The 19378-nt window shown below is 44.0% G+C and overlaps 1 protein-coding gene across 4 annotated transcripts in view; it reads left to right on the forward strand.

Annotated features, from left to right (window-relative positions):
* Nucleotides 1–19378, forward strand: part of RASGRF2 (Ras protein specific guanine nucleotide releasing factor 2) — a 295529-nt gene that overhangs the window by 169481 nt on the left and 106670 nt on the right. For all 4 annotated transcript variants that reach the window (XM_063453728.1, XM_063453731.1, XM_063453730.1 and 1 more), the window contains 2 exons: nucleotides 2153–2313; nucleotides 17826–17892. In XM_063453728.1, coding sequence (XP_063309798.1) covers nucleotides 2153–2313; nucleotides 17826–17892 — 228 coding nt within the window. The remainder of the gene's footprint in view (nucleotides 1–2152; nucleotides 2314–17825; nucleotides 17893–19378) is intronic.

The raw sequence follows: 19378 nt of genomic DNA on the forward strand, positions 1-19378 counted from the left end.
TAATAATCGTTATTACAAGCTGAGTGCCAGTAGTCTAGAGAAGACAAACCTATCCACAACAGTGGTCATGACATTACTTCGCTACAGATAAACATGCTAGACCTAGCTAAATAAAACTCTATGTTTATACTTGATTGTGCTTATTTGAGAAACATGTATTTTGTCTATCAAAAACATAAATCAGACAGGTAAACCTTAATAACTTCGAATTTGAGGGTGGCAGGGCTGGGGTGCGTCCATCAACTGGAGGCTCTGTCCAGCCTCATCCTATGCCCTTTTGAGGGAGGCCATAGCCTTGCATTGGTTGTGGTGTAATCAGGTCAAATGTCCCTCTCGGAGGTCGCCACAACAAACTACCGGCGCACCGGAGTGGGGTGAGTGGCTGCTGCATTTGCCCCTTTGATGATGCAGAGTAAAGCCATCTTGTGTAGAGGCGTGGGTGCTGGATGCGCCCGGTCTTCCCCACATGGAGGCTCTGTGGTCGGGTCCGCTGAATCTGGTCCGGGTGCTTCGGGTTTCCATCCCCCTGCGCTCTTTTGCGGGAGAGATCCTGGTGAGTATCAGTAGCTGGTGCGGTAGGGGATGTGTTTCGCTGCTTGTTCCGGTCTGGTTGTTTGCTGGTTGTGTGCAAGTTTTGCGGCTCTTCGCTTCTGTGCTTTGGGGCATGGTTCCCCCTTGTGTGTTTGCCTGTAAGCGGGTGCTGCTTGCCTCTGCAGCGGCGTCTTGGTGCTTTTGGCGTTTGGGGGGTAATGTGGCTGTTTTCAGGTAACTTGGGAGCCCCTGCCCTGGCTCGGGGTGAGTGCCAGTTGCGTACCGCCCGCTGCCTCTTGCTTCGCCACCATCTTGGGGCCTTCTTCCCCGCTGTGGCCGTAGATATCTGCCACAGGGACATAATCGGCTGTGGAGGTGGGTGTGCTTGTATTTGCACTAGGGCAGACTGCCTCCTGTCCTCCAGCTTCTGCCAAAAGTCCTCAAGAATTTTGTTAAGCCTATAACCCAGGTCGCGCACCTCTGCACTGGAGTCAGGATGCCACGTGTCTGCCGCCATGCTGAAAGAGGCGCTTGCTGTCTCTGTGGGTTCAGTGGCTTCTCCCCGTGTTTCTATTAAGTTGCCAAAGCCTCTCAGAGGTGGACCGGGATTACCCCCACCGGTCCAGAGGGGGGGGTGACGGGGCGCTAGTATAGTGGTGTGGGCTTTGGAGTTGCATGGGGGATCGGCCGCCTCTCCTGCCCGGCTCTCTCCAGGCCGCATGTTCAGAGTTTACCACGATAGAGTGTCCGAGTCTCTAGCCTCTTTTGAATACTGCAGCCTGATCAGGAGGTATATTAGTCGCTTGGTTGGTTGTAGTTTCAGTTTGAGGCTATAGTTGCTTTCTTTGTCAAATTTGGTGAGGAGCTCGAGTAAAACACGTCTCTCCACCATGGCAGTCAGGCCCCGCCCCCCCAACTATTGGTATTGTTGAGACAAGTTTTTCCCATAGGGAACAGTGGGAGCTGTTAAAGCCTGGGTTATTACTAGCAGCTCTGCAAACTCCCATCGATACCTGTGATAGTGGCCGACGTTAAACAGCACTTGCTAAAAGTAGCAACAGGTTGTTTAGGAATTAGTGTCTGTGTGGTCAAAGGCCGGGACAGGTTTGGAGACTCTATGCCTTCCTAGGGCAGACGTAGGATTTCTGACACAAATGTAGCCAATTTTCAACTTGTTCATAGAGTTGTTTTTTTTTTTTTGTGCCGGCATCAATGATTAGATATAGGCACTAGTAAATACATTTTTAGTGTAACTTTTACGCAATGCTAAAAATGGTGTTGACTTCTAATATATTAATTTTTATGTCTGCATGACTACATTTCTTTATTTATATTTGGACAATATAGCAAATAATGTTGCAATACTGTGACAAGTAAAGAACAAAATGTGCCTTGTAAATATCACTTGCACAAAATAGAAATTGACAAGGACACATTACCGGGTATTTCTAACATGACGTCAGCCAACATGTTGAAATAGTTCTCAGTTGTGAAAACATTTGCACACTTAAGAATTTTTGAACTCACTATTTGTTTATTGAATCACTACTAATGCTAAACACAAGAGAATTAGAATTACATATTTTTTTGCAATATTTTTATCTTTTTTGGTTTCTTTTAGGTACCCTTATTCAGGTCCCTTCAGTAGAAAGAGGGAAGCTCAGCAAAGTTCGCTTAGGACCACTATCTTTGAAAAGAGAAGGCGAAAGACAATGCTTTTTATTTACTAAGCACTTTTTAATATGCACACGGAGCTCAGGGGGGAAACTACATCTACTTAAGGTAAAATACTGTGTATTTTTGAAGGATTTAAATAAATGAGTTAAAATGTGAGTAGACAATATGCTATATTTATGTGTAGCATTACATCAAAGATATCCCAATTTTAATAAAATAATTCAGATATTAAGAGAGAACTTAAGACTCTAATTTTTCTATTTGGAAGATCAGTTTTTACAAAGAAAATCCCTACTCTTTGAAATTATTTTTTTCTCCTTTTTTAAATTTTTATTTTTATTTTTACAAATATGTAGTCCTGAAGTTGTCTTTTGCCAAAAGAGTGGAAATATTTCATTTAGAGAAACTTTTTTTATGTTGCACATTGTAGCCCCTGGTTGTTGGTCATTTGTTTGTTAACTTGTTTGTTATTGTTATCAAAACAGTTACCGTAAAAATTTTAAGTGATTTTATTTTGAGATATTATTCAAATTAACGTCCAATTGTATAGCATTTGTCTTTCTTTTTCTACATCTAGAAGAGACAGTATTCTAGAGATGTTCCTTTATCATTGCCCTCAATTGTCCATTTATCATGGTTCCTAACTTCCAAAAGCAATTGACAAACTAGTAGGTCCTGCCTAGAGGCATATGGTACATTTGGCATCACCCAATCCACAATGGACAGATTTTAATGTAATTTAATCATAGTTCTTAAACCTTAAAAGCTTCATTAGTGCAGAGAGAGACCAGTAAATTACAGCAATCAACAGAATTGTTACAATAATTTCATATATAAGCATTTACTTTATATAATATAGGAACTCACATTAATAAACTAAGCCTAAAATCTGTATGATATAAAATATTATTTTATAAATATTTTGTTGTACAGCATTAAATATATATTTATTGGTGTATTTATTATTCTCATTTTGTGTATATACACATATATAGGATTCCAAGATACCAGAGTATTGCAGTATGCAATGATACCTTTTTTATTGGACTGACATAATATTTCAAAGACCAGCTTTCGAGCGTTTTCCTCTCTTCTTCTGCTCTGAAGCAATACTGACCAACCTGATATATATATTTATATATATATATTAGATAGATCTGATAGATCAGTATTGCTTCAGAAGAAGAGAGGAAAACTCTCGAAACCTTGTCTTTGAAATATAATGTTAGTCCAATAAAAAAGGTATCATTGCATACTGCAATACTCTGGTATTTTGGCATCTTGTCCACTGGACTAATCTAATCTACCCTATATATATATATATGTATAAATAATCTACACTATATATATATATATATAGCTCAGCTAGACAATAACACATAAAAAGATACAATTACAGCTAAAAGGAGCCATCTGCAAGCAATAACTTTGCATAATTACCCCAATTTATCATCTCGTCTGACATAGTATTGCAGTTTGCCATGGTGGCATCATTAATAATCAATAAAGATAATTAACAGAGAAAGTGCCCATTGGACTCCCAGGGTTCTTTACAGCCTGATGAAATTGTTTCCATACTCCAGTTAATAGTGTATCTTATTATTTTGTTTAATGAAACACAAATGCTTATCAGGATAAACACACTCTGCGCACCATAACCTATGCAATGCAAGTATTGACTAATCGGAAGCAACGTTCGAGAAAACATCTGAAATGTTTCAGTTAACGTTCCGTCAGATTTGAAGTTGTAATGTCAGATCTGTGTGAATAGATACTTTTTTTTTTTACATTCTTTATTTTTGGTGTGCAATATAGCACTCACAAATATGCACTGACATTTTAGCGATGGTACATGCATCAATAAACCGGGTGTGTATACATTTGAAAATGTCGATGAATCTGCATTTTTTATACAATAAGGTAAGAACGTGATATATAATAGCATTAGGCAAACATGTCTAGGGATTCTGGAGTTTTAAAACTAACAAACAAGAATATTTTTAGACATGACGATAGTTAGTTAAGAGAAAGCACGTAATAGCTGGTAAGGATAAGTAAATTATAAAAAGGATAAGGTAACAAATAGGCTTATCAAATGTGAATCAACAAAGTGTTCCACCCCAGTGAGCTCCAGAGACATGGTGAAGATAAGCAGGTGTTATAGGGCAGTAGCATTTACAGATTGCTGACATGAAGTATAAGTGGTAAAGGAAACCACAAATAAATGAATATAAATAAAAAGGGAAACTGCAATAAAACTAGCAAAGGTGGGAACACTCCCTCCCCCCCCTATGGACCGGTGGGGGACATCCCGGTCCCTGCCAACAGTTGAGCCCTACGCCCAGCACCCTCCGACTACACCCGCGACCAATCCAAGCAAGGCGGGCGGTGGGGCCTCCAAAATGGCGGAAGCATATGGCGCAGCACCACAAGACACCTGCAAGCCTGCTAGGCACACGACCCCAGTTGCCTGCAGGGGCTCATCCACGACGACCGCTCAGCAAGAACCACAGAGAAGGAACACTGGCACCCATCTCCAACCACACTCCCTGGAAGCCCTTGACCTACTCTGCTCGAGCTTCCACACGGCACTACGTGACAGGGGAATGTCCTACCTCCAAGCGTCCCAAATGGTGGCATCATGGCTCCGACCGGTGACCCGCCGACGCCTCTATGGATCCCCACTGCAGACCTTCAGGGCGGTAATCCGACAACGCACGAACAGAAAACCGCAAAGGCGGGAAACACCGGGAGCCGGCACCCACACTTCCGCACACCAAAGCGGGACCCGCCAACGTGTACAACCTGCTCCACGCACGGTAGCCCCGACAGCATCCGGCCAGCAAAGCGTGACTCGGCAGAGGAGAAATGGGGGTGCCTGCACGATGACCACCGAGCTGCAGCTAAGATGGCTGCCAACGAGCAAAAAATTAGAAGCAAGCACAACACGCCTTCACCCTCTACGGTCGAGGCAGCAACATGTGCCACAACACGGAGGTCTACCCTATTGCTCAGTGCTGGAGCTACATCCCAGTCACGGTACGCCATGGCAGAGACGCGACTCAACGCACGGACGGAGAGCTGGAGAGTGAGCCTGGAGAAGCCTGGGCCCAACGACTGGGAGGCCAAGACCCGGGAGAAAACTTCCATCGGAGTAAGCAGTGATAACAGGAACTGCCCCTCTATGGGCATCGGCTGATAGACTGATAAACTTTACTTGCCTTACCACAGAGCCCACAGAGCAAGTAGCTTAACCCCTTAAGGACACATGATTCCCTTTTATTCCAGATGTTTGGTCCTTAAGGGGTTAAAGTGACATCCACATTATTCCCATGGTTCCTAAATTGTTGTCCCTACTTTGTTGCCCCACTGTTCTTTTGCACACACTGTAGCTTTGCCTGGATTGCCTACCCACAGTAATCATTGACTCTACCATCTCTTGCATACTACTGTAGAGGCCATTACTGATAGCCTGTTAAATATACACCTTTATGTTTGCCTATTGTAACCGGGACGCATCCCTTTAAACTTACTCAAGAGGCTGACGACATACCTGTACTACCTCACCTATAAGCGTCACCCTAACCTATATGCCTGATAATTTGCTATATAACTCACTCAAGTAGGTCTACCAACATGTCTAACTAACTAACGTTGAAAATGCTGTACACACACTATAGTCACGTTGGAAAGCCTGAAGCTATCCTACTTACCCTTTAAAAATGCGTGCAATTGCAACACATAGTCTAAATGCATGTACCTGAATATGTTGTCAACTCTCAATTCTACACATAGCTTATATGCAAATACTAGTTCCTGACACAGCATACTAATATCATAACTAGATAGTAAAATGCTATTGTATCCATGTTACCAATATACCTAAGCATCCTAAGCGACGAACACATATAATGCTTAACACTCATCCTATCCCCATATAAAAAATGTTCTGGATTTAACATGTACCTCTATGTTCAACTGTTAATTATAAGCTGGAGGATTGCCTTTGGGGTACCTCTCATGCATCTGTTCAAAGCTTATGCACTACAAAAATAAAGAATTAAAAAAAAAAAAACTAGCAAAGGTGGTGAGGTGGCCTACAGTGGGGTTCCCAAATGCAGTAATCAGCCGATGTCCATGATGGGTAAGTCATAGTCCTTCAGGATTATGGTTGTCGTCAGGTCAAATGTGTCTGCCGTAGGCTCAGCATCTGTATTTGGTGCACTCTCTGCTCTCCCTCCCATAGCACAATCTTCTTGCCTGCCTCAGAAGTGTGTAGCTTCGATGCTGGCCTGTACCCCACCTTTATTGATGTGGTGCAATGCCGCCTTCGCTGTCTTAGGCACGCTGTTGGTGTGTGGGAAGCTGCTGGGCGATGTGGGACACGTCTGGAGTAATAGCTAAAATAGCCTTTAAGTGAGATTTGTGCTGAGTTACACGAGGAGCTCAATGGAAGCACGTCCAGTCATCATTACAGTCAGGCCCCTCCCCCGTGAACAGATACTTTAATATTCATCATGGAGGTAAAAAAAAAAAAAAAGTAGCTGTATCCAAGACTGGATCTCTAAAGTATCCCGTAAGATGCTGAAGTATCCCTGAAGGTGGTGAAATCTTGCTAGGCAGACACTGATGATGATTGGTCAGCTCTTGCAAGTGTGCTGTGTTATTGTAACGAGATAATACCCCTACACGCAGGATCCAGCTAAACAGAAGACAACACAGAGGTGAGATACGTCTACCGGTCCTTAGAGTGGCCGGACTCGACGTATATAGGAGAAGTACAGAGTCAGGACGATCCGAGGTCAAGGGCACAAAGAGACAGCGTAAACTAGGACTAGCCGGGGTCTGGTACACAGGAAACAGAAAGCCGGCAAACAGAACAGATAAGGATAAAGCGAAAACGAAGTCAGAATACAAAGCCAAGGTCAAATACGGAAGAACACAACTGAACACCACAAGCGCTAAAGGGAACTGTAGCAGAAACCACGATAGGGCAAGGAACTAAGGGAAAAGGGTAAGTATATGTAGCATCTGAACTAATGTGATTGGCTCATATCCACATCCCCAAAAGGTAAGTGTATGGGGTGTGTGGCATGACAGGGGCCAATGGGAGCCTTTTGGCAATTTAGGCTCCCACTGTCTCTTTAAGAGCGCACCCGAGACTCGCGGCGCGCTCTTAGATTCAGGCGGGACACGTGACCGCTTCTCGCGGTCACTGCCCGCCTTCCTGTGTGAGCAGTCGGATGAGCCGCGCGCGGCTCATGCAGCAGCATGACCGCGCGCGGCTTGAAGAGAGGACCGTGGCCGGCCCCTGGAAAAGGTGAGTAACGCTACAGTACCCCCCCTGAGGACACGCCCTCCGGGCGGGCAGGACCAGGTCTGGCAGGAAAACGCGAATGGAAAGAACGCACAAGGCGGGGAGCATGAACAGCATCAGCAGAAATCCAACTGCGCTCCTCAGGCCCATAACCCTTCCAATGCACCCTTCCAATGCACCAAGTACTCCCCTAAGGAAACGAGAGTCAAGAACAGCAGACACTTCGAACTCCTCATGACCCTCCACAGAGACAGGAGGGGGAGGAGGAGCATAGCGGTTGCGTACGTAAGGCTTCAACAATGAGGTGTGAAAGACATTAGGTATATGCAGACCCAAGGCATAAGAAACAGGATTAACCTTATGTATAATACGATAAGGACCAATGAATCGGGGGGCCAATTTCATAGAAGGCACCCGGAGGCGAATGTTCTGTGTGGAAAGCAAAACCCTGTCCCCCACAACATAGGAAGGAGCCGCTCTGCGATGCTTGTCAGCCTGAGCCTTCTGGCGAGCAGCAGAGTCCACCAAAGAACGCTGAACCTGCTCCCAAGTATTACGCAAACCAGCCAAATGCTCATCCAGAACTGGCATGCCCTGTGAGGAGAATGCAGCCGGAAGAACAATGGGATGCTGGCCATAGACAACGTAAAAATGGCTTTTGCCTTAAGAATCATGAGTGGCGTTATTCCGAGCAAATTCAGCCCAAGGAAGCAGGTCAGACCAATTGTCCCGATGGTGAGACACAAAACAACGGAGGTACTGCTCCAGAGACTGGTTGGCACGTTCAGCAGCTCCATTAGACTGGGGATGGTAAGCGGAAGAAAAGGAGAGAGAAATACCCATTTCTGAACAAAAGGCTCTCCAGAACCTGGAAATAAATTGGCTACCCCTATCGGACACAATAGATAAGGGAATACCATGTAACCAAAATACTTCTCTAGCGAAGATGAAAGCCAGTTCCTTGGATGTGGGCAACTTGCGAAGAGACACAAAGTGAGCCATTTTGGAAAACCGATCTACTGTCATCAGGATGACTGTGTTACCATTCGAAGGGGGTAATTCAACAATAAAATCCATTGATAGGTTAGATCAAGGTCTCTCGGGAACGGGTAACGGATGCAACAGCCCACAAGGAACTCTACGAGAGGATTTCATACAGGCACAAGTAGTACAAGCACTTATATAGTCAGTGACATCCTTTCGTAAGGAATCCCACCAAAAATACAGAGAAACAGCTGACACCGTTTTGGAAATACCAGGATGTCCAGCAGTCTTAGTATCATGATATAGTGACAGAATATCCCGTCTCTCGGGAACATCAACGGATCAATTTATCATTCGGCCTCTCGCTAGGTGCCATGCTTTGTTTCGCTTGTATGGCCTGCAAGAGGGACGAGGAAATAGACAGATAGTAGTTGCTATTATCTTGTCTGGGGGAATGACAGGAGTAACATCAATCTCCTGTTTGTCAATAGTTTCGAGCTGTCTGGACAGAGCGTCTGCTTTAGTGTTGCGATCACCTGGCCTATAGGTGATAATATAATTGAAATGAGACAAAAACAGTGACCACCTAGCCTGTCTGGAAGACAGTCTTTTAGCTTCGCTAAGGTAGGATAGGTTCTTGTGATCCGTAAATATGAGGATGGGATCCTTAGTGCCTTTTAACAAATGTCTCCATTCTTTAAGTGCTAAAATTATAGCAAGGAGTTCACGATTACCCACATCATAATTCTTTTCTGCTTTGGACATTTGTTTAGAAAAGAAGCCACAAGGATGCAATGGCTTTTCGGGCGACTCTCTCTGAGATAAGACAGCACCTACCCCGATATCGGAAGCATCAACTTCAAGTATATAGGGCAATGAGGGGACAGGATGCTGTAAAATAGGTGCAGAAGCTAACGTAGTCTTAAGAAATTCAAAAGCCTGAAGTGCCTCGGTAGATCAGACACGAGTATTGCCATCCTTTTTTGTCATACGGGTAATAGGTGCTACAATAGACGAAAAACCTTTGATAAAACGTCTATAATAATTGGAGAAACCAAGAAAACGCTGAATGGCTTTCAGACCTTGCGGTAGAGGCCATTCTATGACAGCAGCGAGCTTCTGTGGATCCATACGAAAACCCTTAGCGGAAATCAAATACCCCAAAAACTGGACTTCAGATTGGTCGAATAGACATTTTTCTAGTTTACAATAAAGACCATTAGCAAGAAGGGTCTTCAGAACTGTCGTAACATGTCTGTGATGAGTGTGTAAGTCTGTAGAATATATTAAAATGTCATCCAAGTACACAATAACAAATGTGTGAATAAAGTCTCTTAAGACATCATTAAAACATTTTTGAAATACTACTGGGGCATTGTAAAGCCCAAATGGCATAACAGTATACTCATAATGGCCTGATCTAGTGTTGAATGCTGTTACGGTTGCCTCCAGGCTGGCTGGAAGTTGGACCGTAGAAAAGGATGCTCCTAGCGCTTACCAAAGGACCATCAGCACCGCAGCCACCATAAGCACTTCAGACTCCACGAACCACCGCTGCTGGGCTGGTATCTCGCCGTCTGCTCTGCGCCCTGGACCTACGACCAGGCTCCAGGTTCCAATAGGCGAACCTCTTCCTTCTGTCGAGCGAAGCAGGATCAGGAACAAGAGCTCTTACAAGAGCTCAGTAGCTAAGGGAGTATGCAGAGCATAGCAATCCCTGTAGTGATTATAGCTGTCCCCTACAAACATGAGTCGAGGCTGCAAGTTAGAGGGTCAGAAGAGGTCTGAGGTGCTGGAACACCCAGCCTGGTTTTTATTACCATTTTGAAAATACAGGACCACCCACAGGGCGGGACAAAACAACCAATCATACACGTACATCATTAAAACCACTCCCAGTAATTACACACAAAATCCTCCCCTATGTCTGTGATATAATTATGCTACACAAGGGATTAACATAATTATCACAGACAGTAAAAATACAGTTTTTACACAACATTCATAACTCCCAAAATATACATCACATTCGCATAAAAATACATATTCACAATCAATCCATTCAGGGGAACAACATACTCAAAAATCATACGAATTGGACCAGGGGTTCAGAAGTTAGTACAAATGTGCATTTGACCTTCTGGAAGCATGGTTTTACAGGGCCCTCTATCCTGGAGACAATGGGGGGAAGTAATTCAATTATCCAGGACTTGAGGCAGACTCCATTAACCACATGGTTGCAAAACAACATAAAACACTTTAAAATACATAAAGTCACATTTTACACATAACACACAGACATTTCACATATCCCCAGATAGCTAGGATCTGAGCGCACAAAACTACCGAATAGCGCGCAGATCCTATTCACACAGTTCAATTGCCACAGAGCTAAAGTCTTTCCCATAGTCTTTCATTATATGAATAGGCTCCATGGCATAGCCATCTGGGGTATCACCGCTCACACAGGGCCATAGTCATAAGGAAGGAGGCTGGCAAATAGGCTTCTCCACAATCCAGGGAAGCAGGGCAATTTTTCATTTAAAGGGCCAGTTACAAATAGCGATTTGTAACACATCTCCCCTTTTGGAGGGAGACTAACCAGGCACCTGACCTTCTGTCGGTCAGTGCCTAAGTTAGTCTCGCAGCCCACCCACAAATAAACATTGGCAGAGAAGCCCCCCAACAATAAATAGTACTGGCCTGTAGGTCCCAGGTTGTAGGGTAAACATGCAGCACTCGCTGCCTTCCGGGTGCAGCTGGGCAAATAGCTGGTAGTACTTGGGAGGCAGAGGCCAGCGGCACTCTGCCCTGGTGCCAGCGCTTCTGCTGGGGGAATTGGGGCATAGTCCTGCCCGGGGGCAAAGGGAACTGTTAACCCTGGGCCCAGGTTAGAAGTTAGCTGAGGAGGGGGGAATTGGCTTACCTCCTCCTCCTGATACTCCTGCGGCCGTTGAGAAGGGAGGTCGATGCTCTCCGCTTCTTGTGGAACATGCTGCGGCTGGGGAGAGAGACCGGTTGTCTCCTCTCCCTGGAAGGCATACTCCGGCTGGGGAGGGTGGTCGATGCTCTCCCCTCCCTGTAGCTGGGTCTGCCGCTGGGGATCTGGGCCGCCTGCCCAGCATCCCTGTAGGGCCAGTAGAGAGACTGCGGTCCCATCTCCACCTGCCTGCTGGGGGTCCTTCCAGGACCATTCTATGAGGCCTGCTGCCTCGGGTATCTCTGGTTGGGGTTGGGGAAGGAGACCGGTTGTCTCTTCCCTCTGCACGGTGCACTGCCGCTGGGGAGGGAGGTCGCTGCTCTCCTCTCCCTTTAACTCACGCTGCCGCTGGGGAGGGAGGTCGTTGCTCTCCTCTCCCTGTAACTCACCCTGGGGTTGGGGATCTGGGCCGCCTGCCCAGCATCCCTGTAGGGCCGGTAGAGAGACTGCGGTCCCATCTCCACCTGCCATCGGAGGTTCCTCCCAGTATACCCCTACGATGTCCTGCCAGCTGAAGGGCTCTCGACCTGGCTCTGCTGCTGTGCTCTCCTGGGGTACCTCTGGATGCTGTGGAGGAAGGGGACCGGGTGTCTCTTCCCGGGACCCATCGATGAGGTGCTGGTACTTCCACTCAAGGTCACATTCGTTGGTGACTAGGTACCGCAGATCTGCCTCTAGGTTAATAGTTCTAGGGAGGCCCAGCTTGTCTTCCCGGTCATCCAACAGGTCCCAGAAGCGTGAATCTGTAGCCCTACCAAAGTCATCATCGTCCATATTCTCCCAGAATAGATCAGGGCCATCGTAATCCCCACACTCTGGGAATTCATACTCAGCCATCTCTGGAGCGAGCTGAGTTGCGTACCACTGTAGCGCCTGGTATGCGGTGTCGAGCCACAGTTCATTGTATACTAGTTTCTCTAGTTTAGCTACCCACACTGGAAGGGGTTGTTTGCCCAGGAAGGGCATCCGCTCTGCCATTCGAGCCTGGATTTGCTGCTCTCGGCTGATACTACGATCTCCTCGCCAACGTTGAACTTCCTGTAGGGCTTCTTCCCACAGCTCAAATCTGGCCTCATGTCTGTACCCACACATCTCCTCTTCTGAGACTTCCCCATCTCTCCAGGATAGGAAGCCATGCAATCTGTTGAGGAACCTCTCCTCCATTTCGGCTGCTGTGCACGGACTGGCTGGCTCCATGCTGCTCAAGGTAGGGACGCTGCGCAGTGGCTAGCGTTGCCCTCAATAACTCTCATACGATACCAGTGCTGTTGGGGTGCTGCTCCTTGCGCTAGGACGCCATCCCACCGCTGCCACCAAATGTTACGGTTGCCTCCAGGCTGGCTGGAAGTTGGACCGTAGAAAAGGATGCTCCTAGCGCTTACCAAAGGACCATCAGCACCGCAGCCACCATAAGCACTTCAGACTCCACGAACCACCGCTGCTGGGCTGGTATCTCGCCGTCTGCTCTGCGCCCTGGACCTACGACCAGGCTCCAGGTTCCAATAGGCGAACCTCTTCCTTCTGTCGAGCGAAGCAGGATCAGGAACAAGAGCTCTTACAAGAGCTCAGTAGCTAAGGGAGTATGCAGAGCATAGCAATCCCTGTAGTGATTATAGCTGTCCCCTACAAACATGAGTCGAGGCTGCAAGTTAGAGGGTCAGAAGAGGTCTGAGGTGCTGGAACACCCAGCCTGGTTTTTATTACCATTTTGAAAATACAGGACCACCCACAGGGCGGGACAAAACAACCAATCATACACGTACATCATTAAAACCACTCCCAGTAATTACACACAAAATCCTCCCCTATGTCTGTGATATAATTATGCTACACAAGGGATTAACATAATTATCACAGACAGTAAAAATACAGTTTTTACACAACATTCATAACTCCCAAAATATACATCACATTCGCATAAAAATACATATTCACAATCAATCCATTCAGGGGAACAACATACTCAAAAATCATACGAATTGGACCAGGGGTTCAGAAGTTAGTACAAATGTGCATTTGACCTTCTGGAAGCATGGTTTTACAGGGCCCTCTATCCTGGAGACAATGGGGGGAAGTAATTCAATTATCCAGGACTTGAGGCAGACTCCATTAACCACATGGTTGCAAAACAACATAAAACACTTTAAAATACATAAAGTCACATTTTACACATAACACACAGACATTTCACATATCCCCAGATAGCTAGGATCTGAGCGCACAAAACTACCGAATAGCGCGCAGATCCTATTCACACAGTTCAATTGCCACAGAGCTAAAGTCTTTCCCATAGTCTTTCATTATATGAATAGGCTCCATGGCATAGCCATCTGGGGTATCACCGCTCACACAGGGCCATAGTCATAAGGAAGGAGGCTGGCAAATAGGCTTCTCCACAATCCAGGGAAGCAGGGCAATTTTTCATTTAAAGGGCCAGTTACAAATAGCGATTTGTAACAAATGCTGTCTTCCATTCGTGGTCCTTTTTTATACGTATTAAATTGTATGCTCCTCTAAGATCCAGTTTGGTGAATACCTTAGCATGTTTGAGCCTGTCAAACAATTCTGTGATTAACAGTATAGGGTATGCATTTTTTATGGTGATTTTGTTTAGACCTCTATAATCAATACACGGTCTTAGATCACCTTCTTTTTTCGATACAAAGAAGAACCCCGCTCCAGCCGGAGAAGAGGATCTCCTAATAAATCCCTTGTCTAATGATTCCTTAATATATTCCTCCATGACACGGTTTTCTTGAACCGATAAAGGGTACACCCTGCCCTTTGGAGGTATAGTGCCAGGCAAAAAGTCAATAGCACAATCGTAGGGTCTGTGAGGCGGTAATTTGTCGGCCTCTCTTTTATCAAAGACAGTCTTTAGAGATAAGTACTGAGAGGGTATAGCCGTAGACAAAGGAGGAATGGTAGGAACATTAATAGAATTCACAGGCGTGACTTCAATGGTACAAGACTCGTGGCAGGCTTCACTCCATGATTTTATCTGCCCTGTCTCCCAGTCAAAAATGGGATTGTGGGCACGTAACCATGCATACCCTAACACTAACTGTGAAGAGGGAGAGGTGATGACCTGGAACCGTATGGTTTCATAGTGTAAAACCCCTGTGTACATGTGTAACGGTGCAGTCTCATGAGTAACAACTGGAGAAATTAATGGTCTACCATCTATGGCCTCAACGGCCAAGGGTATCTCCTTCTCTCTGATGGGAATGTTGTTTTTCTTTACAAAACCAGAGTCTATAAAATTTTCAGCTGCCCCGGAGTCAACCAGAGCGTATATGTTTTCAACTATACAACTCTCTCCCATATGTAAAGAAACAGGGAGAAGCAGTCGATTAGGAGGCAATGTAGGAGACTTAGAAATCACACCCAAGGCCAGTCCCCTATAAGGTCTTAGGTGCGAGAGTTTTCCGGGAGCAAAGGACATTCCTTTACCATATGGTCTCTCTTACCACAATATAGGCAGAGTCCCTCCCTTCTCCTATGTAATTTCTCAGTATCAGAGAGTTTGGCAACCCCTAATTGCATAGGTTCCTCATCAGATACTTTAACACTCTCCGGTATATTAACTCTGGGGTGAATAGGTGTAACAAAACGTCTATTCCTGTTCTTAGTATAGAGCCTGTCACGAATCCTATTATCTATATCAATGAGGTAGTCAATAAGGTCCTCTAAGGCAATAGGAAGCTCCTTAGCTGCTACCTCATCCAATATAGAGTCTGATAAACCTTCCATGAAGGCAGTAGTTAACCCATTGTTGATCCAATCAACCTGTGAGGCAAGGGTACGAAACTGAATAGCGTAATCAGCCACAGACCTAGAACCCTGTTTAACTCTCATTAATGCTCTTGCGGCATTCTTTGACCTTTTCATTGTGTCAAAAGTTCTGCGAAAAGCCGTAAGAAAACTGCTGAAATCATGCACTATAGGTCCATTAGCTTCCCAAATAGGATTTGCCCACTCAAGTGCTTTATCGGTAAGTTGGTGCATAAAGAACCCAACTTTAGACCTCTCTGTGGGAAATGAACGTGGATACATCTCAAAGTGGAATTATATTTGGTTAATGAACCCTCTGCATGTCTTAGAGTCCCCTCCATACCTAGGAGGAGGTGTTAAATGGACCGAAGTATTAGGCATAGTAGATACTTCAGGAAGAAGGGGTGTAGGAGGGTTAGGTGTGGTTGCTGGAATGGTTCTAGCTAAGAGCGTCTGGAGAGCCTGGGCTATCTGATCCATTCGGTGATCCTGCTCTACAAATCTAGCCTCATGGGACGCCATCTGTTGAGCTAAATCTGCGGGGTCCATGGCCCTATCGTAATGTAACGAGATAATACCCCTACACGCAGGATCCAGCTAAACAGAAGACAACACAGAGGTGAGATACGTCTACCGGTCCTTAGAGTTGCCGGACTCGACGTATATAGGAGAAGTACAGACTCAGGAACGATCCGAGGTCAAGGGCACAAAGAGACAGCGTAAACTAGGACTAGCCGGGGTCTGGTACACAGGAAATAGCAAGCCGGCAAACAGAACAAATAAGGATAAAGCGAAAACGAAGTCAGAATACAAAGCCAAGGTCAAATACGGAAGAACACAACTGAACACCACAAACGCTAAAGGGAACTGTAGCAGAAACCACGATAGGGCAAGGAACTAAGGGAAAAGGGTAAGTATATGTAGCATCTGAACTAATGTGATTGGCTCCTGTCATATCCACACCCCCAAAAGGTAAGTGTATGGGGTGTGTGGCATGACAGGGTCCAATGGGAGCCTTTTGGCAATTTAGGCTCCCACTGTCTCTTTAAGAGCGCGCCCGAGACTCGCGGCGCGCTCTTAGATTCAGGCGGGACACGTGACCGCTTCTCGCGGTCACTGCCCGCCTTCCTGTGTGAGCAGTCGGATGAGCCGCGCGCGGCTCGTGCAGCAGCATGACAGAGCGCGCGGCTTGAAGAGAGGACCGCGGCCGGCCCTGGAAAAGGTGAGTAACGCTACAGTTATATTTTAATGAATTGTTAACTGGGGAAGAATTATCCTAAAGATTCTTATATCTGAAATAAGAAATAGAATATAACAGGAGTACCATTAATCCTGCTTATTCCAATGGGCTAGCTCCTATATTTGATTTTTCCATTTTTTTTTTTTTTGCTTATGTACCTTGAAGTCCACGTTTGCTGTTTCAGAATGTTTTATCTCAATAATTATTTTTTTACACTATATAAATATTGTACGGTATACACATTCTATTATAGCCTATGCTATATTATTATTATGTTATTATTTATATAGCGCCAACAAATTCCGTAGCGTTTTACAGTGGGTGGACGAACAAACATGTAGTTGTAACCAGACAAGTTGGACACACAGGAACAGAGGGGTTGAGGGGCCTGCTCAATGAGCTTACATGCTAGAGGGAGTGGGGTAAAGTGACACAAAAGGTAAGGATAGTATTAGACTAATGACAGTTGCAAGAGAGGAATCAGTAGGGAGCTATTAACAGTTTAATTGATACGCTTTTATGAAAAAGTGGGTTTTTAATATTTTTTTTGAAGTAGTGGAGACTGGGTGAGTATCTAACGGAGGAGGGAAGTGAGTTCCACAGGAACGGTGCAGCCCTCGAGAAGTTTTGAAGGCGAGCATCAGAGGTGGGAGTACGGACAGAAGATAGACATGGTCTTTTAGTATCTCCTATATATCTGTTTCTGGAGCTATGTCCAGTGTAGGGTCCCTACTCTTAGGGCTGCAAAAGGATATACATGTTCCAGCTTGCCTAAGATTAACAGTAGTGACATTTAATTCACAACTGATATGCTGGGAGGTTGGCTGAGGAGACAGAAACAATGAGATTCTCTCTCTGCAGCTCCTCTCCCGCCATATCTCTAAAGTAAGAGTGGGTACATCAAAGCAAATAGCAGCTGCTCGCCAAACGTGTAATATGCATGCCCCTGTACGTTTGTAACATTAAAGATGTCTATCCCTAACTAGAACCTAGCCATAGCTGTATCCACATCCTAACCATATTTTCTTTTTTCTTTTTTTTTTTTTTTAATTTATGAAATCAAAAAGGTTGTGTATTGTGGGAATACAATCCAATTATATCTACGTTGCATATTATGTTTTTTCATTAAGTAATATATGGAAAATTGTTCACCCTATTAAACTCTTTGTTCAACTTTATTTTATTTTGCTAAAATGTACATGAGTACTAGTCTAACTTTAGTAACATTTGTGTCAGGGGTCTTGCTGCAGAATTGCCACACTTCTGAATATAGTAATATGTTTTTTTGGTCTGACCTAATTTCACTTGTTTTATTTGTACAGACAGGTGGAGTTCTGTCTTTGATAGAATGCACATTGATTGAAGAGCTAGATATTAGCGAGGATGATTGTAAGTAGATTATTGCAATTTTGTATACAGTTACTCAATTTTTAACAGGAACAATTGCTCCTGCCACTTCCTTTCACATGAACTGTACATTTAGTGAATGAACTCAGACATTACCGTTTCAGCCTTTCGGATGACATGTTCTCCATTAACAGATGTTTTTGTAATGTTCTTTCGCTCTCAACATCCTTCTGAACAAAGCAACATTCAGAGCTTTAACTTGTGTCCAAAATATTACAAGTTCCACGTTACAGAGGGATGATATCATGATTTGAATGAGGTAAATAATGAGAGCACAGTTGGTTGTCAAAACACAAGGGGTAGTTTAGGAACTATACATCACCGCCATTTTGTTTATTACTTCTTGATTGATTCTACTTTATTTGTTAAAATTTGGAAGATAACCACTCTCGATACCTGTAAATCCTTTTTGGGGACATTTTAATGGTGTTAAAATTATATTTTGAGCATTATTCCCTAAACTTCAAATTGTAGGGAGTTAAAAATTTAGGAAATTAATAGTGAAGTTGCAATCTGATATCCGATATTTACCGACGTGTTAACAGCTGGTGATGAGCTGTTAATGATGGCGACATCACAACCAAACTATTCTGATATTCTCCGACACCAGTTTTGCTGTTATCTAATTGATGAGAATGGGCTTGTCGAAGAGGAGTTAACGACACTTTAATAGGACCATCAGAACTAAGCTAATTCAGAACCTCAAAAGACTTGAGAAGTTTTGAAAGCACTTGTCTTATAAATATCCAACACCCCAAAATATTTTTTTAACAAATAACCAATACGTCAAAATAATAATAAAATAATGAATAGAGCAAGCACAAGCAACATTAACAAACAATTCTATGTTAATTAGTTACACCAATTAAAAGACAAGTAGGCCTAATTAAAACACATAGACATTGCAAAGATTCTATGGAACATAATGTGTTAATTACAAATCTGTTACATAGTAGCATCATTAAGGCATTTGGTTCTTGTTTGTGAAAATCACTAGCCACTAAATATTTTGTATTTGGTTAATTAATTTGGCTGCTGATTCGTACACAGTCCCTTAATTAATTTTCATTTTATATACAGAGATTCTCAAAACTACATTCCTCATATTGACATTGAGGTCATTAGAAATATTTTAGGCATTCGATGACTTATTAGATGATTGCTATTTTATTGCTCAAATATATTACAATTGTTTTTGCTGAATTTGTTTTGTGTTTTATTGTTCTTTATTTCACATAAATACACATACAAAGAAATAAAGAACTCAATTAATGATATAAACACGGGAAATAGCATAAAATATTTAACATTGCCCATAAAAGCAGTTCCATATAGAATATATTTGAAGAACCGTTATTTCTAACATTTGCGCATGAATAAAAAGTTAGGTTTGAGTAGTCCTGTTTTGCTGAAAAATATTGCTTCTATTTTAATTTTATTTTTATTACCATTTGAGTTCATAGTATTG

Source organism: Pelobates fuscus, chromosome 5 (genome assembly GCF_036172605.1).
Source record: "Pelobates fuscus isolate aPelFus1 chromosome 5, aPelFus1.pri, whole genome shotgun sequence".
NCBI lineage: Eukaryota > Metazoa > Chordata > Amphibia > Anura > Pelobatidae > Pelobates > Pelobates fuscus.